The sequence below is a fragment of the Pygocentrus nattereri genome, chromosome 18 (assembly GCF_015220715.1).
Source record: "Pygocentrus nattereri isolate fPygNat1 chromosome 18, fPygNat1.pri, whole genome shotgun sequence".
NCBI classification, from domain to species: Eukaryota; Metazoa; Chordata; class Actinopteri; order Characiformes; family Serrasalmidae; genus Pygocentrus; species Pygocentrus nattereri.
In genome coordinates, this window is record NC_051228.1 from 14857485 (window position 1) to 14885418 (window position 27934).

At 37.9% G+C, this 27934-nt stretch overlaps 1 protein-coding gene across 2 annotated transcripts in view; it reads right to left on the reverse strand.

Annotated features, from left to right (window-relative positions):
- pi4kaa (phosphatidylinositol 4-kinase, catalytic, alpha a) overlaps positions 1-27520 on the reverse strand; it is a 46283-nt gene extending 18763 nt beyond the window's left edge. For both annotated transcript variants that reach the window (XM_017693705.2, XM_017693704.2), the window contains exons 1-35: positions 27350-27520; positions 24942-25058; positions 24633-24726; positions 24069-24157; positions 23357-23429; positions 22022-22284; positions 20961-21027; positions 19401-19552; positions 19206-19271; positions 19023-19119; positions 18449-18640; positions 18198-18298; positions 16409-16538; positions 16121-16250; positions 15271-15366; positions 14901-15084; positions 14668-14768; positions 13980-14148; positions 11975-12025; positions 11701-11809; positions 11439-11575; positions 9992-10125; positions 9670-9752; positions 9479-9549; positions 9265-9389; positions 7351-7432; positions 7156-7239; positions 6084-6173; positions 5827-5946; positions 3089-3181; positions 2774-2930; positions 1975-2102; positions 1535-1693; positions 345-496; positions 115-222 (exon numbers count right to left, since the gene is read on the reverse strand). In XM_017693705.2, the coding sequence (XP_017549194.1) occupies positions 115-222; positions 345-496; positions 1535-1693; positions 1975-2102; positions 2774-2930; positions 3089-3181; positions 5827-5946; positions 6084-6173; positions 7156-7239; positions 7351-7432; positions 9265-9389; positions 9479-9549; positions 9670-9752; positions 9992-10125; positions 11439-11575; positions 11701-11809; positions 11975-12025; positions 13980-14148; positions 14668-14768; positions 14901-15084; positions 15271-15366; positions 16121-16250; positions 16409-16538; positions 18198-18298; positions 18449-18640; positions 19023-19119; positions 19206-19271; positions 19401-19552; positions 20961-21027; positions 22022-22284; positions 23357-23429; positions 24069-24157; positions 24633-24726; positions 24942-25058; positions 27350-27445 (4100 nt within the window). In that variant the 5' untranslated portion in view covers positions 27446-27520. The remainder of the gene's footprint in view (positions 1-114; positions 223-344; positions 497-1534; positions 1694-1974; positions 2103-2773; positions 2931-3088; positions 3182-5826; positions 5947-6083; positions 6174-7155; positions 7240-7350; positions 7433-9264; positions 9390-9478; positions 9550-9669; positions 9753-9991; positions 10126-11438; positions 11576-11700; positions 11810-11974; positions 12026-13979; positions 14149-14667; positions 14769-14900; positions 15085-15270; positions 15367-16120; positions 16251-16408; positions 16539-18197; positions 18299-18448; positions 18641-19022; positions 19120-19205; positions 19272-19400; positions 19553-20960; positions 21028-22021; positions 22285-23356; positions 23430-24068; positions 24158-24632; positions 24727-24941; positions 25059-27349) is intronic.
- Between the last annotated feature and the right edge of the window lie 414 nt (positions 27521-27934).

Sequence of the window (27934 nt, forward strand, 5' to 3'; positions counted from 1 at the left end):
ATGATAGTTCAGGATTCAACAGTGTTTCCAGGTGCAAATATATATAAAAAAAATGTATCTAAACTATCACTAGAAAACTGGAAGCCTATTTTGAAACTAAGAACAAACCCATACCTGAAGTAATCGAAAGCAGTGGAATAGATCTTCTCTCTGAGCACGTTGCGGATAGTGGCATTGGTAACCACATCCGAATGGAGCAGGGCAAGGCCAAGTGTCAGCAACCTGCAAGGAAAGAACAATGGCAGACTCTCACTTCCAGTTGCTGCATTGTTGGTTTCTGTGTCATAAAACAAAGTATGAATCCAAAGCAATGGAAGCAGAAGTGCTAAGAATCAGCCATAAACCTGAAGCGGGGCCCGATGGCCGCAACATGGCGGTTCAGGCTGCTCTTGGGGCCGCCTACGTTGAGTGATAGTGACCTCTGGAGTAGGCTACCGAAAATTTCCACCTGGTCAGCACTGCAGTACTTCGCAATCTCAAAGCGCTGGACAAGGAACTGTAAAGACCATGAACAGCAGAAAAATCAGTCTATAGGTACACTGTAATTTGAAAAATTCATACATTTATATTAAAAGTAATAGATTTATAGAGAAGAAATTCTACACAAAATCACCTTTAACTATTTTTTATTTAGCCAAATATAATCAAATCAGCCATGACAAAAAAACTAAAGAAGCAAACTTCAGACACCAGACACGTCTTGGCTTATTTGATTATAAATTTTTTTTTGAGTAGAGTTGCCTTACTTTATAAAAGCTGAATATTACAATGCAATTTTAAGAATGGTTCCAGAAAGGGTTCTTTGGAACTATGCCAAGAATCACATTTTGTTCCCTAAAAAAGCCTTTGTGTGGATGGTGCTTTAAAAAAAAAAAAAAAAAAATCATATCTCTAAATTTAAAAAGGGGGCGGCGTTTCAAAGTTTTTTTTCTACATAACATAAGTGTTCTATGCCTGTTCTATTCTAGGAACCTTATGTCCAAGACACCTCTATTTTTTTAAAGAGTTTACTGGCAAATCAAACTGCAAACTGTGAAAATTTTTTATGTTCAGTTTTTTTTCTCAATATGTATTGTTTGTTATTGAACATTGCAGAACTACAATCGGTATCAGCATTAAAATCAAAATTCCAGTATCATGACACCCCTATTTCTATGGTAAATTTAACAGGTACATCAATGATTTCAGCTATAAGTTTTATTTCTTCTCTTTGGCAGAATCTGGTGAACTGTAACTGAACTGCATAACTTGAAACTCCAATTTTGATATCTGATAATTCATTTTTTTTAATAACATATGCGTAATCCTATACTCAATGAACACAATGTCAGATCAGACAGTAGCAAGAGGACAAACAAGAGCTGTCGTCTCCTGAGCTGGAGCCCTGAAGGACATGTGGGAATGCGCGCTATTTCTGGGGTAGATCATAAGGAGCTTTCTCACCATGCAAATCCAGCCGAGGCCCTCGAGCAGGCAGCTATGGATATGACCAGAAGCTTATGGGAGTGGATAAAGCGACACCAGCACCACTGACCTCTATCCAGATGTAGTGGGGTGTGACATCGGGAGGGCAGGGCACAGGTTGACTCTCTTCTGATGCAGCCAGGGGGTCTGCCTCCACCTGGGTGTCTGAGAAGAGCCCCATCTTCAGCTCCACTGTCATTTGCCATGCACCCGCCATCTCACGCATGAACTGCAGCCAGAGAATTTCAGCAAAAATCATGAAAATGTCCGAACTCGCAATACACACCCTCCAGTAAAGGTTAGACTTCTTTTGAAATGTTCTGATTCAGGTTTTTCATTGGAACTTTTAGGTACAGTAAACAAGTATTTACTAATCCTCTGATTACATTGTGCAAGACTCCAAGAGTCTTATTTGCTATTGAAAGCAAGATTTACCTAAAAGACTGTTGGCAAATTTAGGTGAATTATTGCTTAAATTACTAAGACTAAGGTTAGAAAACTCTGCCTTACCGGGACCTCAACACCAGCTCGAGCTGCTAAAAGCCATTCCCAGCAGGCTATAGCCGTCTCCATTCCGTTTTCTGTAAACATCTTCAGTGGGGACCAACAAAGATGATGCAGGAGCTGTGGGTCACAATCTGCAGCACATATATGCATATTCATTCTTATTACATTTGTTATGGCCAACTTATTCCAATATGTAGATGCTGTCAAAAGAAATTTGATGCAGTCCAAAACTAGGGCTGTCACAATTACTTTTAAGCTTGACTGCTAAACTGAATCTGAATTTAGTACCTGTAACTATTTCTACATCCATTGTAATCATGCCTATGCGTATCCTGCAATGGTGCCACAATAGTTCCAAGAGTAATATTTTCCTGCTTAAAGACTGGTAAACTCCCCTACCGATGATATATCTTAAAGGTGGTAGGAACATTCAAAAAACTACAAATGCCTTATGCTGAAGATATTTGAGGGAAGTTTGTTTTAAAAAAATCATATTTTTCCTGCTAGATGGCTAATGCAGAAGGAAGCCATATAGCTAAACTTACTGCTAGGAAGCCCAACATCATGACTGTATTTATTAACCTCTGCATTTGCCTCTGCATCTGTGCAATCCATGCTGGTTATTGTAGTGAAAGAACGTACAAAAAAGTACATAAAATCATGAATTTCGACAAAGTGAGAAAGTGATGCAATTCTGCAAATCAAAATATTACATCACAAATAACATTAAAGGCAAGTTTTAGGCCATAAAAGACACTTATTTTATCTAGAGTGTTAAATGGGTTGGGTGTGGGGGCCATGCCTTTAGAGATGATGAGGAGAGCTGCCATTTTGAACATAGCTTCAGTAAACACTTCTGGCTGCCCTCCTTCCAGAGCCTCATTCAACTGCCGAATCATCAGTTTATTCAGGTCTGAGGTGCTTCGCGTGGCCTCTGAGAAGTGAATCATGCCTGCCACCTAAATGTATTACACGCACACACATGCACGCACACACGCACACCATTTTAAGAACTGATTTGAAAGATGTTATTTATCACCCCTGCAGTGAACCCGATACCATTACAGTAAACAGGTTAAGTATGGAGACGTAGAAATTGATAAGGGATTATCCACACCTCTCCAGCGTAACGATTCCTGAGGTTCAGCGAGGCCATGAAGTTGGAGTAATCTTTCTTAACGCAAGCTGGCCTCTCTGTGAGCTGAGTGGTCTGGAGTCAAAACACATTCTTTAGTATACACAAGATTCATAGACTTTAACACAGAGACACAGTGTTACCAATGTAAAGCACTGTTCTTATGAAGCACTGAAGACTATTTAAGTGTAAATGGCGCCTTCTTTAAGGGATTTTTAGCCTGTTAAAAGTGAGTGAGTGACTAGTCAATTACTAAATACAGTAATCGGTGCCGTGGGCAGTGGTGGACTTGTTTAGGACAAGGTGGTAAAACTTGTGGTGGTAAAAACTCCAGGGAAGAAGGGAGAGGATTATAGCTTCAGGGAGAGGATTATAGCCATCAGTTTTTCTGGTAAACACAAAGCTCTTTTTTAGTGTGGAAATACTGCACAAAATGCTATACTGCCAGCTGTGAAATACAGACTCTGAAATACTGGCTTATAAGCCAGACTGATTGGGTTTTAAGAACTACCATGGTAAAGGGCCATTTGACTGACATGCAGAACATCTCATCAAATACCATTCAGGAATAATTCTTGAAGATGGTATATCACAAACATTTCCTGGTGAATAGGCCTATACTTCACTCTGAATGGCTTACTGCTGAGCTACTCAACTGCTTGCTACGAGCATTTAGATTGATAAAAATCGTTTGTTTCCCCATTGAACAGTGTACAGACCAGAGCCAATTTAAATTCTCTGTGAGATGTAAGTTTATCTGAGCTGTGGTGACATTAGCTTGCTGTTTACCTCAGACAGTCTGTACTAGTGTTGGAGTACTCAAGACCGGTCTCAAGATCATAAACTATTGGTCTCAGCCTCGACATAATTTGGACAGTCTTGTCATGGTCTCATGATACGGTAGACCTGGAGTGCCTCTTTCTAAAGTAACTGGAAACTAAATTATTACTGAATATCAACAAAACCAACAAAACAGTGCTTTATCCATATCAGGGTTCCCAAACCGCTGTAACCCACAGCCCACATAAACAACCACAAATGCTTCCATGGTCCATAAGATTCAACAGACCAAATTGTTTATGACTTTCTTAGTTAAAGTGATGGTTGATATTTCGCATCTATGGAGTGCTAAATGTCAGGCTGAAAACAGAAACCTGGCAAATGGTGTTCTAGCTCAGTTCTATTCAATATTTTTAGTCTCCACGAGACAGTGTAAATTGTTGGGTTTAAAAAGCTTCATTTGAAAATATCCCGGAGCTAACAGCACAGAGCGGTAATTAGTCGTTTTTGGGTTCCCACTCAGGTGATGTATAGCATTACATAGCCCCGCTTTTTTTTCACTGTAGTTATGCTTGCACTGAAAATATAACTAGCTAGCATTTTCCTAGAACAATCAATGACTTCAATATGTTTCATTTTTCCAAATAATCAACCAATTTTTCATATTTAAAATTACGTTTGATTAAATGTCTATATCAAAACAATGTAAATCAAACCTGATTACCAATGCTTCCATGTACCAGTACCTCCTTCCATACCAGTACCTCCATGTCCCACTGGTGGGACACAGCCCACAGCTTGAAAACCAGTGCTGTGCATTTGTTTTAATACGTTCACTGCCAGTTGAGGATCTAATTGTTCCTTTCCATGATGGCTTAACTGGGTATTACTAGTTTGTTGATATTCATCAGTTGCAAATGACAAATATCCCCTGAGGTCAGACTGGAATCTTGTTATTGCAATGTTTTCATTTAATAACAAATGGATGTTTTTTTATTTAAGTTTATATGACTTGTTATGACCCTGACCGGTGATTCTAGCAGTCTTGATTACAACACCACGGTGTACTTAAGTGGCCAGAATGCCTGAGGTTGAAACTTACTGAAATAAAACAAAAAACAGTTCTGCACTGCAATTTCCCCCTGGGATCAATAAAGGAATCTGAATCTGTCACACCTCAAATCGCAGCATCTACAGCTATAAGAAATCAAGTATCAAAATACTTTTCACAGAAGTCTGGACCACTCATTTTCTCAGTATGTAGTAGTGACAACTAGTTGACTACTTTTTTTTAGACTAGTCGACTGTGACAATAGAATAGTCGAAGAATAAGCACTTTTGTAAGTTGCTCTGGATAAGAGCGTCTGCTAAATGCCACAGATTTACTAGTAAATGTCCTGCAACACCTAGACAGTGGTGAGAGAATGAGCAAATTACAAGCCAACTCAAAAGAAGATGTCAGCAAAAAAAAAAAAAAAAAAAAAAAAAGGTTGAGCATTTTAGGATATTTGACACACATAATGTACCTGTAGTGCCATATTCAAAAACTACCTTTAAAAAAAATGGGTACAATGATTTTTAACAACATATTTCTGCCCCTGTTTTAATGAAACATGCAGTTAATTTAGCGCTCTGTAAGTACTGATATCCACAATATGCCCAGAAAAGCATTTTATCACAAGAACAAAATGTATCACAATAATGATAAAATATTGTTATACTGGCCATTTTTACATAAAAATTCAAAATGTTTTTCAGTTTTACTGTTTATAATCCACTACTGTGTAAATAACGCCAATCACATAAAAATAAAATCTAGCAAGACAATCAAATCTGTGAGGTAAAAAATTTTGACCCCTAAGCAATTCCCATTTTGCATTTTCAAGGTGAAATTAAGAATCTAAAGTGTAAGTGTATATGCTTATGAAATAAATACTCACTCCTAGAGTGGTACTCTGCCGGTTGTAGCCAGCAAAGTGCAGAATACTTTCTGTTGCCATGGCGAGGCCAGTGTGCTGAGACAGGCCTGATACCCAGTTCTGGTGCTTGTTCAGGTATTCCTGTGGCAGAGACAGAGACATGAGAGCCTACAGTCTACACAGCACACAGGTTTCTTGGGATTCAGGACAAAAGAATATTCATCACAATGAATACTAAAAAAAAAAAAAAAAAAAAAAAAAAAAAAAATCAGGTTCACCTGTAAATGAGATTTGGTGACGGATGGTGCCCACTTCATGGCCTCCTTTAGGATCTCCCCACAACGTGCAGCAAAGTCCTTCACAATGCTCTACATAAGGACACCAGCACAATTGGAATTTCAATCAGCTGGAGGGATATTTTATGAAAACTGGGGTCCAACGGATATATTTTATGCTTAAAGTTTAGACTTTTCCACCCAGTAGCAGATTAGTATGAAACTGGTCTGTTCTCAATTGTTACACTTCTTTACATTCAAATAAGCAAAAACAATGAGTTCAAATGCCACAACCAGAAGGTTACTTAATATCAGGGAGTTATCTGCAATAATTAATGCTGTAACTAATAAAACTGCAGGTCATATGCTGATACTATTGTACACATATATATATATATATATATATATATATATATACATATATATATATATATACACACACCACTTATAAACCAAGTCTTCAAATATGGACCTTTGATTCTCTTTTATGGACCTGATTTCTGTAGTCAACTGTCAATAGTCAATTAGCGGAACCTTTAATATAACTGATTTGCCATCTAATGGTTCAATGATCTGAATATCCCTTGTATATAACATTATATCAGTAGACCCTTAATGTAAATAACACACCAACATAAAGTATGTCACAAACAGACATCTACAGTACTCTGAAGAAGGAGCAGCAATTCAATTCTCCCTTGGGGTGGGCAATATGACAATATCTTGTGATAAAATTATACACATTTAATTGAGATAATTATGCTAATTAAGCATCTAAGCTGACTAATTGTATGCTTCATCAAAATACACAGATTTATACTAATTGTAGAGTCTGTAAATAGAGTCACACTGTACAATTAAAGCTGTATAAAAGCAGCTGTCTGCAAGTAAGCCTATTACATTTTTACCAATTGTTAGGTATTTTCTTACGTTTATTAAGATATTTCTTGTTGAAAATCACTGTTTTCTTATTTTTCGGTACTGTTATATTTCAGTTTGCTTGTGAACCCTTCAGAAAATTCTTTTTGCCATATCATCCACTAATGTACTAAGTGAATTTCCCACCAAAGCTTACCTCTCTGGCTTCATAAGTGTCAGGAACAGTGATGCGGTATGGGGTATCTGGGATGTCATAATAAGGCTGATCTTTGTGAATGTCCTGAGAAGTGAAAGAGTTAAATGTTGGTTAAGATGTGAACTACTCATGCATGCTCTACATCATTCAGAAGATGGGTTCTGATTAACAGCTGCTTGGAGTAGAGAAGCTTACAGCACTAAGCGATAAGGAGAGGGTCTGTAAAATATCCAGCATCGTCTTCAACACACGTCCGCTCCACAGCAGGTGAGGGAATCTAGAAACAAAATGCATCAGAGTAAATATACATTTTCATCCTCACATTATTATTATAGTGCTTGAAAAAGCACTCTATTGTTATCTCTCATACTTCTTCTTATTCTTCTTCCACACGATTCTGCGATTAATACAGCCTGAACCGCTTAAGGTACAGACTCCGTTCAAACTGCGTTTCAAAGGTCTGGGAATGTTCAGAACTTCAAATTCTAACTGACATCAATGATGTCACTGCAGGCCACTCAGTCTCACAGACACAGCTGTTACGCAGGGAATCTGCGTTAAAATCTTTAGATTTTCACCTAGAAACTCCATTACCACTTTAAATTGTAGAGAAACTAGTCCTTTCTGAAACCTCAAAATATCTCATCATTTAATCAATTAGTTTTAGAGTTATGAGCATTTGTTTGGCACTAGGCACAGAAAACTGCCCAATGTAAATTTCTCAAATCAGAATCTGCTTATTTCAAGATTTTCTCTGTTTAACTCGTCATAACTCAGACATTTTCTTCTCAATACACACAACATTACACTAAAATAATCCTCAATGGGTCTTATCTCACATCATCTATCCAGTTAAGCGATAGAGTAAACATTTCCCGAGTTATGACTGTTTGTTCAGAGGGTGCAAATCGGACTCAAACAAGGCTTCTCCACTAAGAACTGCATAATAACAGAGTGACAGCTCATTTGAATGACTCTTCCCCCGCCCCCCAAACACATACCGCTCTCCCTCACACAACACCACACAGACACATACCTAATGAGGTGTTGTTCACCTACAAAGAAACACACACAAACACACACACACACACTTGCAGCTCTTTTTAAGCACTCTTGCTGTTCCTTCAGGAAATGCACATCTAGTTTCTAATTCATATTTCAATTTGTTAAGAAGTCAAAGAAAACAAAAGGTAAAAAAATAACATTATATGACAATATACATTAGTAACATGTTAATGACACTTTAACATGGTTAATTATTAATGGCTCATAGTACTGCAGCTGAAGATTAGCTGCTCATGCACTGCATGTTGCTACGATATATTCTGGGATTCTAGCTCACTTTCAAATACAGAGTTAAAATTTTTTGAAGAAAAAAAAAACCTTTGGCACTTTTTTTTTGGCAAACTGCACAAAATTGTACTCAAAGGAGACCTACAGATACATTCAATAGACAACACAGTAACTAAAGTAACAGCAAAGCAGAAAGTTCTGGTTCTACTCTAGAGCCTCTACTAACAAGATGCAAGCTATATAATGAGATTAACAGGCTACTGTTGCGTTGGGAGTTGGAACCTTGGACTGTATATGTAATATACGCTACATGACCACAAAAAAAAGTGGAAAACCCTCCTAATTACTTAGTTCATGGGTTGCTAGCAGGTGTATAAAATCATAAGATGCCATCTTTATCACAAGTCAGTTCATGAAATTTGTGCCTTGCTAGATCTGCCCCAGTCAACTTTAAGTGCTGTTATTTTGAGAAGGAAGCAACTCCAAGCAACAACAACTCAGCCCCAAAGCGGGAGACCAAACAAACTCACTGAGCAGGGCCACAGAATACACACAGTGCACGTAGAGTGTAAAATGGTCTATCCACCATTACTGTTACACTAACTACAAAATGGTTGATGTCCACCACAAACTGTTAATATCAGTCAAGCACTAATCTAAAAAAAATCCTTTAAAAGCCACCTCTCAGTCCAACAACCACCTATCTATTGTTGTAGATATGAATAAAGCAAGACGGGCTGAAGTTGAGATGAGGGCAACAATTCTCAGCATGTTCAGTGTGTGTTTGTGTTTTTCAAAAAAGAACTGTGCTCTCACGTTTCAGCGAGGCCTGAAAGGTATTTGTCAGCCACCCGTCTGATTCTTTTGTGAATGTGATTGAAGTTGACCAAAAGGAACTGAGCATGCCGCTCCAGCTCTTCTTCGTGGGCCTTTGTCTTGGACTGAGACAGAAAAAAAATGCACATGAGAGTTTTGCAATGGTTGCATTTAAAACAGTCAATGAATTCCAACTCCGTAATTATGAAGCTACCTTATCTGCCATCATTTGAAGAAAGACATCAAAGACCTTGTCGCCAACTGCAATCACACATTGCATCATTCCTGAAGAATAAAGGAGAAATAATGCTAACAAATAAAAGCATACATAATGGTGACAGTATTTATTTGTTATTAATATATCTAGTCACTATATTCTTACAATCATTTAAGTCGCTAGCCCACCTGACTTGTCTTTTTGGATGGCTCGGTCTTCAAAATAACGGAACATCACCTGGAAACGATCCGAATCCAGAGAGCGCAGCATTCTGGAGTTCAGAAATTCAGAGACTATTGATTATATGCACATATATTAACTGAGGGCAAATTTCTACAAGATATCGTAAAGAGAAGATTTCTTCTGTTTATTTTTCTTTGTTCTCTTGAGAATTCCAATTTAATGTCTTCACTGTTACCGCAAAATGTAGAAAACAGAAAACACTATACATTATACACATAAGTGCATCCAAGCTTATGACTGCATATAAAAAAAAGAATATTAAAATACCTCATATATTCCAGCCGGTAGACTGAGAGCAGATAGGTAGACATAGCAAAGTCCAGCTTATTGATGAGAGCTGCTACTTCGGGTGGGGGATCCAGTAGGTTAATGATTGTGCTTCTCAAGTCATTCAGCTCAGCCTGTAAACAAACCCAATGAGTGAGTCCACCTCAAATCTCATTCAGTACACCAATCGATACATGTAAACACTTAAGGATAAAATAGAAAAAGGTAATATTTCAGCTTGAGATAATGGCTGATCAGTCTCAGCACTGCAGTGACAATGATGTGGTGGTATGTGGTGGTATGTTAGTATGTGCTGTGTTGGTAGGAGTGGATCAGACACAGCAGCACCATTGGAGTTTTTAAACACTGTGTCCTATTACTGTCCACTCTATAAGACGCTCCTATGTTATTGGTCCACCTTGTAAGGCAAGACAAGGCTAGTTTATTTATATAGCACCTTGTGTACACTGCAGTCATTTAAAGTGCTTTACAAATGAGAAAAAACTAAGATAATTAAAAAAAAATAAAATTAAAACTATGATTACAAACAACATCCATCCACCCACCCATCCATTTTCTAAGCCGCTTCTCCATCAGGTACAAACAACATATTTAAAAGAAATAAATATTAAAATTAAATTTAAATTTGGATAATAACGTGCCATTACAGGATAGTAGTGCAATAGAGCTAACTATGCTTTAAACTGCCTGGATTTGAAAGCATCTGTCAACTGGTTTAATTTGAGATCAGCATAGTAGCCAAACGCTACTTCTTTATGTTTAGTCTTCACCTTTGGCAGGATTACCTGACTAGTTCCTAATGATCTAGGCATGAGATGAGAGTTCTGCTCAGCTTATATTGCTGCAGCATATCAGATAAATACACTGGTCCTACACCATTAAGTGATTTATACACCACTAATAGTATATCGTATCTACTGGTAGCCAGTATATGGATTTAAGAATGGGGGTGATCTGTTTCCTTCTTTTACTCCTAGTGAGAACTCTGGCAGCTGCATTCTGAAACAAGTTGGTGGCTGTCATTTTTGAGAGTCCAGTTACGAGACCATTACAGTAATCAATCCTGCTAGTAATAATGTGTGGATGAGTTTTCCAGGTCTCATTTGGTCAGAAAATTTCTAATTTCTAATGTTCTTACAGAAATAAAATGCTGAGTTAGTAACTGCTTTGACTGCTAAAACTGAGATCAGAGTCCATTAATACACAAAGATTACTTGTTATTACTTACTTGCTTGTTATTTAGATTTTAAGGCTCTCGAAAGTGTGGAACACATTCTTGTAATAAGGTATAAACCTTTTTGAAAACAAGAAATTCTTGATACCGTTTTGTTTGTTTGGATTTGTTTACACATACTGCTCAGATAAATGGTTTTAAACCATTTGCTTCAGTGCATAAAAGTTTTTTACAAAATGCATTATAGCATACCGGAGTAACTGTGTCATTCTTCAGAGCAGAGTTATATTGCAGCTCTGAGCGCAGGGGCTCTCCACTGGGGAACGTCAGCAGAGGAGATTTGGTAGCAATTTCACAAACACCTTCATACCACTCCTCTGGCCACAAACCTGGAAGAGACAGCGCACAGCCAGTGCATTTGTAGAGTCACAAAATTGCTATCATCAACACTGATATGGTCGCCATATGACCACAGCGTCATGTTTTGTATGAGACTCTTTAAATTAAAACTCACCCGAGCCCTCCACTGCGAAGCCCATGACAACGGAATACAGCCAGAAGTCTCTGAAGAGCTTCTGCAGCCTCGGTTTAGCCTCCTTTATTGGAGGCAGACGCCTGGTCAGCTGGAGATTATATAACAGTGACAAGATGAACTGGCTGTATAGCAGAAAATAAAGCATCTGCATATATGCGTGTGTTTTTAATTTAACAAACTGCACAGGGCACTATGTAGGCATTAGCTCAGGTCCTGATAAGGAACCACTTTTAACTCTGAATAAATGTCTTACCACAGCGATGACAGGAATAAGCACTCCTAAATTACCAGCACTGCTTGAGGCCTGAAAGAAAATAGAAATTAACATCAGAGATGTGAGGTAATATGGAAAACGTCATTTTGCCATATTTCTGGTTTTTGCAATAAATACTGGGATAAAGGAAAAAAGCAGTCAAAGTTGACCCAGATAAACTATTCTCAAATGGACCTAATTATGACTTTATGAATGGAGTATACAGGCAGAATAATATAGACAATATAATATAATAATATATTATATTAATATAATATATAATATAATAATATAATAATAATATAGACAAAATACAGCACTGAAATTATCATTGACTTCACCATGCCTATTAGAGCTAGGCCTTACGTTTAAAAAAACAAAGATTAACCATAAGATATTGCTCATTTCTGCTAGTGGCCCTATGGCATTTCTAGTAGTATGTTAGCAATGATGTTAACCTCTTTCGGCTGTTCTAGATCAGTCAGAAATAATCATTAGTTGTATGAGACTTTTTGTTTTTATTTTTTTTTCAACTTTCAATGTTTTTATTTATATTTAATAAATATATTTGAAGGTAATACAAAATAATTGCTAGTGGGAACCCTCTGGGTCATCTAATGATTTCTGGCAACTACAAATACATGTCATTTACATATGTTTTATATTGTATGCAAAAGTTTGAACACCTCTGGTTAAATTACATGTTTGCACATGTAAGTACTGGCTTGCATTATTTTTGGCCAAACAGAAACACCCAGAGATCATCTGTGATTGGTCTGGCTGCCCACAGCACACAATAAAACATTCAGACACTGGTATACACAATAAGACATGCCAGAAAGGACATATTGTGCAGCACTTTTGCGGTTCATATTTTTAATTTTTCAAGATTTATGACTCGCCAAACAGTACACACTTTTGATTACAATCATAATTTCTCTTTAACCAATTCATTGTGACCTATCAATGGATTCTGAACTTTACAATCTTCACCTCTGCACTATTACAGTTCAGATTCTTTATCTCTGCTTTCCGTGTATTTAAACATCCCTGCCATTGCAAAACCATGAAATTTACCAAATCTTATCATGCTGACATCTTTGCAGCTATCTAGTATGGATTAATACAATGGCTGTTAGCACCAGTTTAAGCCTCTTTCAGCAGGCTTTCAATCTTCTCAAAAAGTCTGATAAGAAACCACTGGCAGAACTGTGATAACACCTTCATGTTAGCCTAGCTAACTGGCGTTCGGAATACAGCATTCCAAGCTTCTTGTTTGACAGTTCTAGCCGCCAGTGTAAACCGCTCCTTTCACGTCTTGACTGGTTGGTCCTGTTTCAGGGGCCACAGAAAAGGTGCCAGTTGTATACAGATTACTGCTTAGTTGAACTCAACACATACAGTCAGCTACTGCAGGTTACACGGTGGCAGCAAGCAGGTCAGAAGGAAGTGTACTTTTTTTATACAGTATTAAAGGTCAGAAATCACTCTTCATTTATTTAATTTTCAGTTAATCGGCCATTAGGTAAAAGTAATTTTTAGGAGAGAAGTAGAACATGTATTTAACAGAAAATAATCTGCACAGAAGCCTCAGCAACCCAATATAAAATCTAATTATTTAGTATTTAGTGTCTAAACACCTCTTATTACAGCTTACACTTTTTTTCATTAAATCTTTTTTTAATTAAGTTTTCATTTTCCCTTCTTTATGCAAGTGGATTATCTTATCTTAATCTCATTAGAAAGATCTCCTGAAAAAAGAAAGACTTTCCATTTTAACTGGAAATTAAGTGAAGAGAGGTCTACTTACCAAACCCAATTTTCCAAGGTATATTCATTCTTTATTTACATTCCCTTTTCTTCCCTCTCGTTTCGTCTACCTTCCATTCCAGCTCATTACATTAAATAAACGACATTCATTTTGAATTGTAAATAAGAATTGTACACACTCCCATACATGCATACACACTATACTATGGCATACACAATATGCACATGTGGATACCTTAAGCGCAGGGCCCTTTTCGCTGGCTCTCTCGCTGGCCCGTTTGCCCTCCAGGCCGAGCTGCACGAACAGCTCCAGAAGGTTCACCAGCAGCTCATCCACCATGTGCTCAGCCTGCAGGTTGGCAGCAATGTTGGCCAGGGCGTTGATCACCGCCAAGGAACAGTGTCTGCCCAAAGTATGAATACCATTGTCAGCCACAGGTGTCAGGACTTTATTCTCTAAAAAAATTGGGGGATTAGGTTACCCCTCTTCTAGGCAGATTTCATTCCAGTTTGCTAAAACTACAACTTAAACGATAATCCAATTTACTCTATTTTTCATGTGGACAATCAGCAAAGACATGTTTGGTGTCCGATGACTGCTTGTTCAATTTTGCACTGACGCTACAAGGCTTATACAAGTTTTTTTGCACAGCTGTTAAGTAAACTCAAATAGATTTGCTTATTTGGTTTCTGATGCTTCATAAGTGTTATCCGTCATCGACAAAAATGAACAACGAACTACTTTTTTTTTTTTTAAAGACAACAGTACAAACATGAGTTGGCAGTTTGATTGTGCTAACAACTGCAATGAACTGACTACATGTTCAGGGCGTATGCCTTCCACCCAGCACTGCCACGCATCCAACAGTCTGTGCAATTTATACAAACGTTGTGAAATGACAGGAAGTGACATATGCAGTTACCGGTATCCGTGGTCTTTGTAGTCTTTGGTGGAATACACCATTGAGCTGGCTTTCACACTTATTTGCTGAAATAAGTTCCAGACTTCCTGGTATATGTATTGCTGAAAGAAAATAAAACAAAAAAAGTCAAGATAATTTAATCCAGATGCATATGTTAATGCTAACGTTATAAGCAGCATTGCATCATTAGCAATAACAAGCCTCAAAATGCAAGCGTGTCTATGTAGACATACGTTTCCAGTGATGACCATGCAGCCCAGCTGGTCAATGATGAGCACATCGAGCTGTGAGGGTGGCTGGCAGAACTTTTGCTGAAGGATCTGCAGGATGGGCTCCATCACACGTGGGGTGTCCCTCAGTGCCACTGCAATATGCCCCAAAGCCCGGATGGTGTGGTCCGGAATGAGATGGGCGTCCCTTGAGAAAAACAGCCAGTGACATTACCTTCAACTCAATTCCATGGTCAAGGACACTTATATGAGACATTTTTACTTAGATAGTAGATTGGGAGAATTGGAAAGAAAAAGGATCCAAAGCTTATTAGCCTTCAAAGGACACATGTAATGACCGGCTTAGCACTTGAGACGCTGCACAATAACATACTTGTCATTTTCCTGGGAGATGTAGAGACGGTTGGAGAGGCTGGCAAGAAATGCCTCCACAATGACTGGATCCATGGTTAGTCCTGCTTTCAAGCACCTAAAATAAATAAATACATAAATATGATAGTAGGCTGTAAGGAAATCATGGCTCTGAGGTCGTCTAAAAGAACCAATCATATAGACAAAACAAGCAAGAAGAGTGCTGTGGTGTATTCTAATTTATTAGTAAAAAAAGAACCCATCAACATTGTTATCATAATGATAAAGCTTTGATGATTAAACCACAACTATAAAATGTAATGATTTACATTTTTAATCCTTTGAAACCTAAAGACGTAAAAATGCATGTAAATGGCTTCAGTCAATATTTTAAATTTTATTCTCAGACTCTTCAATTCCCAGATTTCTGTGTGGAGTTTGCATGCAGTCAGGCAAGCTGGAGATACTAAATTACCCCTAGATATGAATGTGTGTGTGTGAATGTATACATCTGTGTCTGCCCTGTGACGGACTGGTGGTCTGTCCAGGGTGTTTCCTGCCCTCTGTGGTATGTATTACAGTGTGTATTTTGCAGACTTTTTGAAAAAGTTGTGGAATTCCCCTTTAAAGAACCAACAAAATTCTGAATGGCAAAGGGTAAGAAATATAAAGCATAATCTTTGTTATGGATCTATGACCTATGGATCTAGAACTCTAGTCAGAACTTATTTGTGGAAAACGAATGATACAAATCAGAATCTGAAAGCTTGTGGCAGCAATGTTATATCCAAGTCCACATTCACTGGGCTGTGAACTATAAATGTTTAAGAAAGTCAATTGAGCCAATCTTTAACAGGCCAGTATTTGCTCACCTGCAAATGTTATCTATGGAGATGTCTCGGAGTTGTTCATACATGGAGGGCTGACTTTTCTTACTAGAGTGAGCACTGAAGGTGGACTGGGAATGCTCGTTGGTTACATGGATCTTGATCTCTCCAGTCCCTTGGCAGAAGTAATAAAGGAGTAAGGCATTTCCAACAACTCAGTGTAGTCAGATGTCTTAAGCAACTGATAAACAGATTTTTCCCTATTTAAGATTTGCACAAATATGAATTATATTGGTTCTAATATGTTGTAGTATACAAGATAAGATAGGTCACCGGTGGTGTACTGGCTGTGGTATTTGTAGAGCTTGACCAGCACAGGAGAGGGCACCACCAGGAAGTCTCTCAGCGACATGGTGACAGAGTGGGCCACCACTGGAAAACGTTCGCACAGACGTCCCAGACCCTAGAACCACATAACATCCATTTTCCATAAATACATCCTTCACACTAATATAATACTACTTGTTTCGTGTGTATATTTGTCGTATGAGCATTATTGAATTTAATTATTTTTTTCCTTATTTGGCCATTTCTCAATATTGCAAGCCTTTCCACTGCCAGCCAACGCACTAATGAAAGCCAAAGGGGTAAAAGGTCCTCATACAATGTGTTTAAAACCTACCAACGCCTTCCTTCAAACTGCTGGTCATGCCCTGTCGAGCACATTACCCAAGTGCTCCACAGACAGCACTCAAACCTGATTCCCAGCTGTCAGCGATGCTTTAACAATACTAAATAGTGTTTTAACGTGTGCACCCTCATGCAGTTATGTACAATAGTTTTCAATACAAGATCTGTGACCATTTTCCAATAAATTATCCCAATACCTTTAGGTCAAGAATCTGAAAAAAATAGAAACACTTAAGGTCAGCACTTTTACAGTGCTGGATCAGTTCCTGTGTTTACACACAGGGTTGTAACTATCTCAAGATGCTGATTCAACTGCATTGATTTTAAAGTTCTAGAATTGAGTAAAATAATATTCAATACAGTATAGGCTATAGGAGACATATCATTGCTCTGGTGAGCCATTTCAGAAAATTTATGAAAATAATCGATGTTGTGTTCTCTGAACCAAAGAAGATATAAACCACCCAGACTGTTACTAGCATAAAGTTCAAAATCCAGTGTCTGTCATGGATGGCTGAGTATTAGAACTCAAGGTGTGGGTAAACTGCACATATGTGAATGCATGAATAATGCAGAAAAATACATATTTTGGAGCAACACATATCGCCTTCTAGACCATGTCTTTTTCAGGGACATCCATGTTTATTTCAGCATGACATCCAAGTTACATTCTGCGCATCGCATTTTATCAGAGCATGCAGATGCTATAGTGGCCTACCTGCAGTTCAAACCCGTCTCCCTCTGAAAACGCAAGGGGCATTATGAACCTTGAAATTAGTCAACGTTCTTACTTCAGTGGAAGTTAACCAAATCAAGAATGTATCCTATGTCTTTGACAGTTTTTAAATGGTCCACTTATCATGAAACTTTATAAAATATATTATCAGCAGCTTTTTTAATAATGTAAAAAATTCAAAATCAAAATGCACATACAAGGTCCTAAAAGTGATGATATGCCACCTTCAAGGCTACATCTTTTCCAGGACCTACCTGCTTATTTCGGCATGACAACAACAAGCCATATTCTGTATGTGGAACAACATCATGTCTGTGTAACCAGAGCGTGCGGGTGCTAGACTAGAAAAATTACAATGAAGGCCCTGTATGATTGTGCAGCTTAAGACCTGTGGAACAGAGGAATGGGAAAGAATTTTGCTTTCAAAACTGGGTCATGTGGTGTCTTGAGTCTCCAAATGTTTATTAAGTGTTGGTAAAAGGTGATGTAAAACGGTGTTAAATCATGCTCCTGTCCTAACTTTTTCAGAACATGCTGCAGGAATCAAACTTGGAGAATACATTTAGGGTAAAACATCACATATGTTTTTGTACTGTTTTCAATTACTGCTTTCTGTATTTATTAGCATTTCATTTACGTTCCCAACTTTTTTGGAATTAAAGTTTGAGTTCTCCTTCTATGACTGTGAGCACTAACCTGCAGACAACAGATGAGTAGAGGCATGTGAGCAATGATGACTTTACTGGAGGTTTTGGACTGCAGCTTCTCTGACAACTTAGTGCATAGATTCTCAGCGCCTACCAGCAACAAAGTAAATTAACAATAAAATCAATTCAATTAATTACTCAATTAAATTGAACACACCACGATACTACCTAATAATCAAAAGATATTACATACTTCAAAAGGTACAGAAGAACCAAACTTTTTTCAGCAAGTAACCTTACCCTGTTCCTCAGTTACTGCCCAGACCATGAGATCCACACAGGCAGCATTTGCCTGGCATCGCAGTTTGAGTGGGCTGAGCTCACTATGCAGATATTCTACATCATGCAGGATGCGCTGCAGTTCAGACTGGCTGCTGCTGAACTGCTCCAACACAAAGTCATGCACCTCCTTCACAAAGGACGTCTGCAAGTCTGTACACAAACAAACACATGGTCACCTCAAAGGATAAAGCAGGGACGTGTCCATGTCAACTTATTCACCAATGATATCATCCTGGTAAAAAGTCTGGAGCTCTCCAAGTTTTACTTCATTTTACTCCATGGAGTCTATATGGCTTGAAGGAGCTTCATTAATAAACTATTATAATATTGTTTAAAAACATTATAAATTATAAACAAGGTGCTAGACTGAGGGGGAACATAAAGATTCATATCTTTTCCTGTCTAACGAATATAATTTGTGATTTCAAACTCAGTGTAAGTAAAAAGTAATAAGTAGCTAAAACAAAACAACAGTATGTACATTCTCCAGACAAGTTGTAAAGGATATAAGGAATGCTTCAAACCCACTCACCTTTCATATAATACAGAGTGTCCCTCAACATTTTAAATATGGCCACATACAGAGGGTCACTGAAGGTTTTGTAGAAGAAGTTAAGACTTGGATTACTCTGTAGCAGAAAGCACACATCACAAATTAAACACAATTCTTCTTTACACTTACAAGTCATGATGGGTAAGAATTTGTGCACATTACCTCTAAAACTTCAACCATTGTTTGATCCAGTGTCTTTAAAAATGACTCGGCGACAAACTGTTCAACCTGTCCACAAAGAGAAAGAGCAGATTGCACAGTAAGCAAGTAGAACTCATGTATTTGTGAATGTATAAAGCTTCCAAGTGAAATTTTCACCTAGGAAGCAGAATATGGGTGCTGATATGGAGCACTAACCAACTGCAGGAGTTGCCTCAGCATATCCAAAGGGACATCAAATTCCTTAGTGCTGCTACCAGTGAAGAGAGGAGAGATGGAGAAACTAGAGCTGATGTTGGAAAAGTAGTAGTCTGGGTCCACAGTGCTGCCATCAGGCAAGTATGATCCAGCTGCAACATATACGTACACATACACTGGTCAAAACCTTGGTTCATCGCATATCCACTCCAAAGTCCCTTCAAACAGCATTAAAAGTGAAATCAGAAGCTGGTACCAGGCTGCCATGGCATCTACATATATACAGTGATTGCATACACTTGCACTTTAACTCAAAACCTCATTATCTAAGCAATTTACGCTTCCATCACTAAATTAGACACTCATTTGCTAGGTACACCCAAGGTGCTAAAGACAGGGGTCCTGTGGGGACTGTGCGGTCTGGACAGTGACAATAGGCTTGAACCCTACAGTGAGGGAATCCAGTGGCTCTTTTATGCTGTAGGGTATATTTTATATTCGGGTCCACTTGTCCCCTTGAAAGGAAGAGTCATTGCACAATCATTATAAATTTATCTTGACTGATCACCTTTAGCTTATGATGAAACATTTCTATGCTGTTGGCAGTACTGTCTTTAAAGATGACAAAGACCCCCATCCACAGGGCACGAAGTGTCACCAAATGGTTTGATGAGTATGAAAATTATGTAAATCTTATGCTATGGCCTTCGAAGTCACCTGATCACAACTCAGCAGAACGAATATGGGAGATTTTGGACAGATATGATAGAGCTCGCCACCATCAAAACAATACTTGAGGGAATATGTTTAGAAGAACGATGTCCATCTCTCCAAAAGCATTGCAAAGACACGTATACTGAAGCTGTTCTGGCAGCTCATAGAGGCCGAATACCTTACATAAGAATTTTATGTTGGTTATTCCTGTAATTTGTCACCTGTCTGTAACTTGTACTAACAATCACTGGCTATTTTATCAAATACATGTATACTGCACTACCATGCTGAAGCCACTCCTGTGCTGAAAATGGTCCACCACCCAAATATTATCTGATCAGGGGTAGTCCTATGCTTGTCCCTATCCACTGATGGTGGCTGATAAACTGTGCAGCAACAAATGGGCTACAGTCAGTAACTGTATACCTACAAAGGGCACTCACACATTCTAGCTGATAAAACTGTCAGTGACTGTAGGCACAAGTTCTGTGTACCTAATAAATGATCAACTTAATATACAACAAAATGATAATTGCTCTTCAACACAACTTAATAGTGTACACTCATTTAAATTGCCCATATTCTAAATTTCTTGCAATGTACCCGCCCGCCCCCCGCCACAGTCCCCCTGTATTTGAAAAGGAGCTCGGACTGAAACACTCCTTATAACATCAGTTTAAACGGGAGGAGCTAAACTGCTGTAGGCTGAATAGGTGGATCTATAAAAAGGTGTTGGTCTTCTATTACAGGCCCTTTAACTGATAGAAGGGGTGTTGTTCTTATGAAGAATGGAGAATATTACTGCTAAAAGAATTTCATATTCACATTTTTGATTTTGGATGTTACCTTCAAAGTAATGAGCAGAAGGGTCAGCAGGAGAGCTCGGAGGCAGCCCTGCACGCTCTGGACTGGCCTAAAAGAAAAAAAAGGAGGACAGCACAGTACATATTTAGGACTGGGCAAAATCTTGCATAGCATGGCTTACAATGTTTGACTGAAAATCCAAACAGCAGACTGTGTTTGACATGATAATAACTTGCAATACTTGTCTCTTACACTCTTTGTCAACTCCTTTGGCTGAAAACTTAATTTAAGAAAAAGTTTGGCAAAATGTCAATTTCACACAGCCTTTTCCTTAGCTTAGATGTAACTGAATCAACCTAGACATGTTTGGTGTCCAAAGTCTATTTCTTTAGTTTGCAATAAAGCTAGGCTAATATATTAATTAGAAGCTTAAACTCAGCCAATTAGTCCTGCATTAAAGGAGAATTCAAATTTTTCAAAATAGCCGTAAAATTCAATTTTTCAGGTGTCAACAAAATCAATCAGGGTGATCTGATGTGAAATGGTTCTTGCAAAGAAGCCCACAGTGGCGGTGACAGGAACCTGGGGGTAGCAAATTTTTACAATGCAGTCATTTTATTTAGTATCTTAAATGACCAGTGAATCTGCACATCTCCTGCATTTAATATGTAATGATGATAAATGGTAAAATCTGAAAAATTAAGTAAATTTGGTTCCTATCACTACTGCTGTGAAAAACTTTACACTTTACACTAATTTTCTTTAGAAAAAAACATTTTAAATCAAACCACTGAGAATGACTTTGTTTCCATCTTAATGATTTAAATATGCAGAAATGTTAAAACATCAGTGGAATTCACCTTTGCCCTCACGCCTAATTCATCAGACACTAGTGTCAAACTGCGCAGTAGTTTTTTATGAGGCTTCTGTCATAGTTTTATCTATTAAAATGTACACCATGACACTGCATAGATGTGGAGCCTCAACTTTACCAATATTTTTGTAAATTAGATTTTTTGTGAAACTACTACTAGAAGCAGCTGCTCTCATTTTAATGAGCTGAGTGCCTCTTGCTGGTCGTTAGAGGTACTGCGGTCAGGAACCTGCTGTGAGATGCTGGACACGCTGCTGGTTTTGCGGCGCAGTGTGTCACTCTGGCAGACAGTGAGGAGTGAGCTGGGCAAGATGGAGCGGAAGTCATTGAAGGACCGCCGACGGGCCGCCTCCATTTCATCTGTGCTGGCCACGGGCTGCGGGATTGACCGGGGGAAAAGCTTGGACAGAAGCGGCTCTTCAGTGTTACTGTAACGTCCAGATGCTCGAACCACACCAAGCAAGCAGGGCACAGTGTATCGACACATGTATTCTAGGTAAAGAAATCACAAAGACAATTTTGTAAGTAACCAAAGCATTTCTGGAGAAAGCCTCATTCTCAAAATCTTCTTGAAATGTCATTTTTGAGGTTGTTACATGGGTCACTTTCAGAAGGTGGGGCTTAATAGCAGATATAGTAATGTACTGTTACTACTGGTTACTTTAGGAATCCAGTAATCTATTGATCATTTGGACAACTTGCTGCCTAATTCACTGGTTGAGCTGTGAACAAAGTCATTCAGAGTGGTATGATGTGAAGTGATTCATTTGAAGAGAAGATCATATTTCTTTACAGTGTTGGTGATGGGAACCTTGAGTCTCCAATGTGACCATAGCCATAAACCAGCAGTGAACCTAAACATGTTTTCTGAGCTTTATGTTATGTTGATAATGGTAAAGTAGTGGTAAATTTGATTAAGTCAGTTTTCTTTGGGGACCATTATGCCTTACAACACCCTGCATGTAACTTTCTGCTATAAATAATTTTAAAAACATGTTTAAGGCCAACACCTTCTCAAAACTGTTGCATAAGAATGTCTCAGGCATTAGGCATCATATTCATATCCACTTCATGTAATAACTTTCTGAGAAGGAGCTTTTAGAGACATTAAATGTGCCAGAAGTCTGTTTACTGTGAACAGTTTTGACTCTGTATGTTTCTCTAGAATGGAGAATTTCACATCAAAACACTCTGAATGACTTTGTTTCTACATCATAATCATTTAATTACTAAGAAATTAAATCAGTGCAATTCCCCTATAATTGAGTAAGCAAAGACAAATTTAAGTTTTTAAAAGTATGCAATCATGAATAAAACAACAAATAAACAGTAACTGTGCACTGAAATGTGCAGAAATTTGTTCTCTGCAGAGGACGTGCCAACTTTTACACTTTTTTTTTGTTATTTACACAACAAAACATGTCGTTTGACCAGGGGAGCCTAAACTTTCGCATACAACTGCTTAAAAGTGTGTCATTCGACAGTTTAATTGAGCTGAGTGTAGATTAACTATCAGTTAACTAGTTAACTGTAACAGCTTTTCAGACATGTGGAGGATACAGACCTTTGTCTTGGCCTTCAGGGTTTTGGCATGTCTCCAGGAGGCCCTGCATGAGGTCCATCACAGCCTCCAATAGCTGTAAAGGACACAAAATCCATAGTTTAATGTGATTCGTAATAACATTTTCACATAAGTTTCTGCCGCAGAGCCTAAGGCATCAACATTCTGGAGGAAACTAACGCTAATTCACTGATGTACACGCGAGTTTGTTGTTAGGGATGCATGCTCGGAACCAGCCAAGATCAGAATCGGCACATATTTGTAAACACACAATGTAACTTTATGATGTAAACATCCGGATACAATTGCAGGCAAAAGTTTGGGTGCCTTTGCTTTGCTGATTTTTAAAGTGAGAACACATGTTTAACTCAGGAAAAATAAAAATTAATAATAATAATTTAAAAAAATCATCAAAACATGTAAATTCAAACATGTGCATGACTTCAAATGTCTTTGGACTGTATCTGAATGCTTGAGTGTGTACTAAAGAGCAAACCTTATGTTTTTTATACTGTAACTTTGAAAGCTATTTGAAAGTACCAGATGTATGTTTCATGTGTTCGTTTAGAAAACACAGTTCGTGTTCATGATCTATGCCCTATATGTCACTTATAAATACTGTGTATGTCTAGTATTAATGCTAGATGCACATCTAGCACTTTCACTACTAATGCAGAGTTAAAGCTAAAGCAGAATTAACTGCAGCATTACACACCTGTATTCGCAAGGATTCATCTCTCTGAGCAACATCAGACAGCACAGTTACCAAACAAAAGCAGAAGTTCTCAGCTACCGGAAGGGTTTCTGCAAGAATCAAATGAAAATAAGCAAGAATTGTGTGAATATGTTCTAAGAAAGCTGAATTTAAAAGAACCCATATGAATAAAAAAAAAACATTTTCTTCAATTTATTTAAGAGTCTGATGTAAGTAAACACCGTTAAAGTTTCTAAAGATATCATTTACTCCCCAGTACATATAAAGTGACAAAGCTGCAAAATCGAGCCGTTTTGAATTCACTGTTTTTTGTGATATTACAGGCATATGCATTAATTCAGCTTCAGACATTCATTTTGAAGTTATAAGGAGTGTTTCAGCCTGGACTGATTTTTGAATGAGTCTCAGTAAAGGACAGCGAATGAGATCAAAGTTCTTAAAGGCACAGAAATAAAAAAAAATGCTAGAAAAGGATCACGTAAAAATGAATTAGACCACTTTTGATTAATGAATCCAAAACTAAGAGAATAGATATTTCACTTAAGAACATTCTGAGCTGTTTACCTCTACCCTTCCTCTCGGAGCTCTCTTCAATCCATTGTACCCTCGGCAATCCCTTCAGCAAGCCCAGAAGGTAAGGGATAATTGTATCTTTGTGCTGAATAAAAACAAGCAAACATATCTTTATCTGTTTTTTTCCCCCCACAGAACAAAGTAAATAACAGCTACCAGGTTTAACCACAAGTTATAAACCTATAAATCTCAAATCAGGTCAACCTTTGGAACAGTAGAGTTTACCTTATATGGTGCCAACTCATATTGAATATTTTTAGCTTAGCAACATGAACAGCTACAATACACATTACTGTGTACCTGCAGGTCTGATTCCACTAGGAAGATGCCCAGTGCTATCACAGCATCTCTTCTCCTTTCATCCAGCTGGAAGACACCACGGCAGTCCACCGGACACATGCATTGCAGTTTCTGAACCTAAATTGCAAATCATTAATAATAGTAATAAAGTAATAAAGTAGTACGTCAACTAGTCAGGCTAAGGAACAGTCCACGGCTTTGCATCCAAAAGATTTACTTCCAGTTGTAAGATTGCAACTTTGGTGTTTCTCTACTGCAAAATAAGGCATTTTAGGCATGTATAGTTTTCTCAGTTATTATGGAAGCATGTACAGAGAGAAATTTGATAAAATGTCACAATGCATTTTTAAGCATATCATGGATATAGTCAGCACTTCAAGGGGAACTTCACTGATTATTTTTTTAATTCTACATAATTAAATGGTTGAGATGTACACAAAAGAATTCAGAGATGTTCCATTTGAAATGCTCCATTCAGACAAAAAAAAAGTCTGAATTTTTAACAACAGAGGTGATAGAAGCCACATGTCCAGAGAGTTTAATGCCTCTGAAAGCCCCCTCACAGAAAGTCATTACATGAAATGGTTATATTGGATATAGGCTGCCTGCTCTCTGACACATTGTTTTGTGATAGTTATGTGATAAACATTCAGCTTAAACTGTATTTTAACCTGTTTATTTTAATCCATTAATGGAGGGTTGCATGCAAGGCATTTGAAGCAAAATAGCCCCCAAAGAAAACTTGTTTTTTTTTCAGATCCATCACTATTTTACCATCATTAACATTACATATAAAAACCCAGAAGACACATGAAGGTTAACTGGTGGCTTTGGATGGTAAATAAAATCGCTATATTTGCCCTGCAGACATCTTGACCCCTGGGTCCTATCACCACCACTGTAAAGAAATCAGAGTCTGTAAGTTTCTCTACAATTAACTACTTCACATCAAACCACTCTGAATGAGTCAGAAAATTTGTTTGAATTCCCCTTTTAAAAACTACACCTTTCAGTACACACAAAAAAAAGCATGAATCAGCCTGTTTAACTTGGTTTTAATTCAGCACATGTAAAACACACCAAAAACATTGCAGTTATAGGTTTATTATTATTATTATTATTATAGTATTTTATATGCAGCACTACAGGTTCTATTTTGTCTGTTCCAACTTGTTTAATGTCAGAAACGTACATTGTGAAAACGTCTTGATATATCGTGATATAATTTTTTTGTCATATTGGCCACCCCTAGAATTGTCTGCCAGACCGTTCATCATCTAAAATGTCTTCCTCTCTAAATGCCTCCAACACATGGTTTGAAACCTACAAAACCACGGTCATCAGAAAGTTATAATAATTAAAGGCACCGATTAAGATAATCATATGCACTTAAGCAGGGTTACGAGTGTACTTTTCATAAAGGTAGATCTCCAGGAACAGTGTTAATAGGCACTGCTACAGAATATTAGCATATCAAATCATTGAAATGATTTTATACATGTATGTGCAACAAAAAAGTTTTATACTATTAAAAACATTGACTCCAAACTTTTAATAGTGTATCTGTACCTGGCATTTAGGCTCTTAGGTTTTAAATCTCTTGCTGCTCTTTTGTTGCTTAGTTCAATATAAGTTAAAGGGGAAATCCACTGATTTCTCTAAAGTTTTAAGCCAAAACTTTACAAAAAAAAAACCCCACACAAAACAGTGTGTCAGACAGCAGGCGACATGTTATCTCAGCATTTCATGTATTAACTTTCTGGGAAGGGGCTTTCAGCATCAAACTCTTCAGACGCTTGGTTCCTACCAACACCACTATGAACAATTCTGATTCGACAGGTTTCTCTGGAACGGAACACTTCACACCTAACCACTCTGAATTACATCTCAATCCTCTGATCATGCAGCTTTTTTAGAAAAATGGGTGGAGTTCCCCTTTAAGCGTCGACCGTACATTCCATGACTATTACTCTCAGAACAGCCAGAACGGTGATCTTTCCAAAAGTGCAATAACCGGGCGACTAATTATAAGCAATGACTGCAGCTATACCTGTTCTTTGCTGCACAAATAAACAGCTTAATACCAAGTTATTTAGTCAGAACTGGACGTAAACATTAGCTAGCCTAGCTAACCAGTTAAGGCCTTTAAAGTTAGCTGTTTTGAATGGGTTAGCTAATGTCATGTCCAATTAGATAACTATTTACTTCGCTGGTATAAAACATGACCTGGTTATGCCCTCTATCCAAAAAACAAACGGAGCAGTACTGCGAGTAAATCACTACTTCAGTTAGCGTACGTTACTAAGTTTAGTGTTACTGGAGGAGCTAAGCTAGCTAACCTAACTAGCTGGCTTGCGTTCTTCCTATAGGAATTAGCGTTAGCCTGTGTGACACCTATGAAACGTTACCTTGTCAATTGGAGCAGGCCGATGAGCAGCTAGTGATCGGGCTAGGGACAGTACAGTGTTAAAATAAAATCCCCTCGATCCTCCTTTTGCCGACATTGTTAATTTGAAAAAGAGAAGAGATTTAGCGTTTTGACATTTTACAGCCACTAAGGACAAACACGGGCACTCGGTACGGAAAGCCAGAAAGGCCACGTCATAACGTAAACGGAAAACGCGGTTTGGACAAACTTTTACATGATGGGCTGAACTGTGTAGGAAATAAAACCTCGCTTTTAAAACGGAACTGCACTGACTTTAAAAAATGTCTGCATATTTCAAATTTTGAGATGTGAAAAGATTCAATCAGAGTGGTTTGAAGTGAAATGCTCCATCCTCAAGAAACTTGCCAGCCCAGCTTAATCTTCCTTGTAGTGGGGATAGGAGCCAGTGGTCATAATGACCATAACAAAAATACAGCTTTTCATGAACTATCTGAAACTACCACTGGACCTTCACCTGTCTTATGATTTTTTTATATGTAATGTTGACAACTATCCATCCATCCATCCATCCAGTACACCCTAAATAGCTGTTTCCTTTTTAACA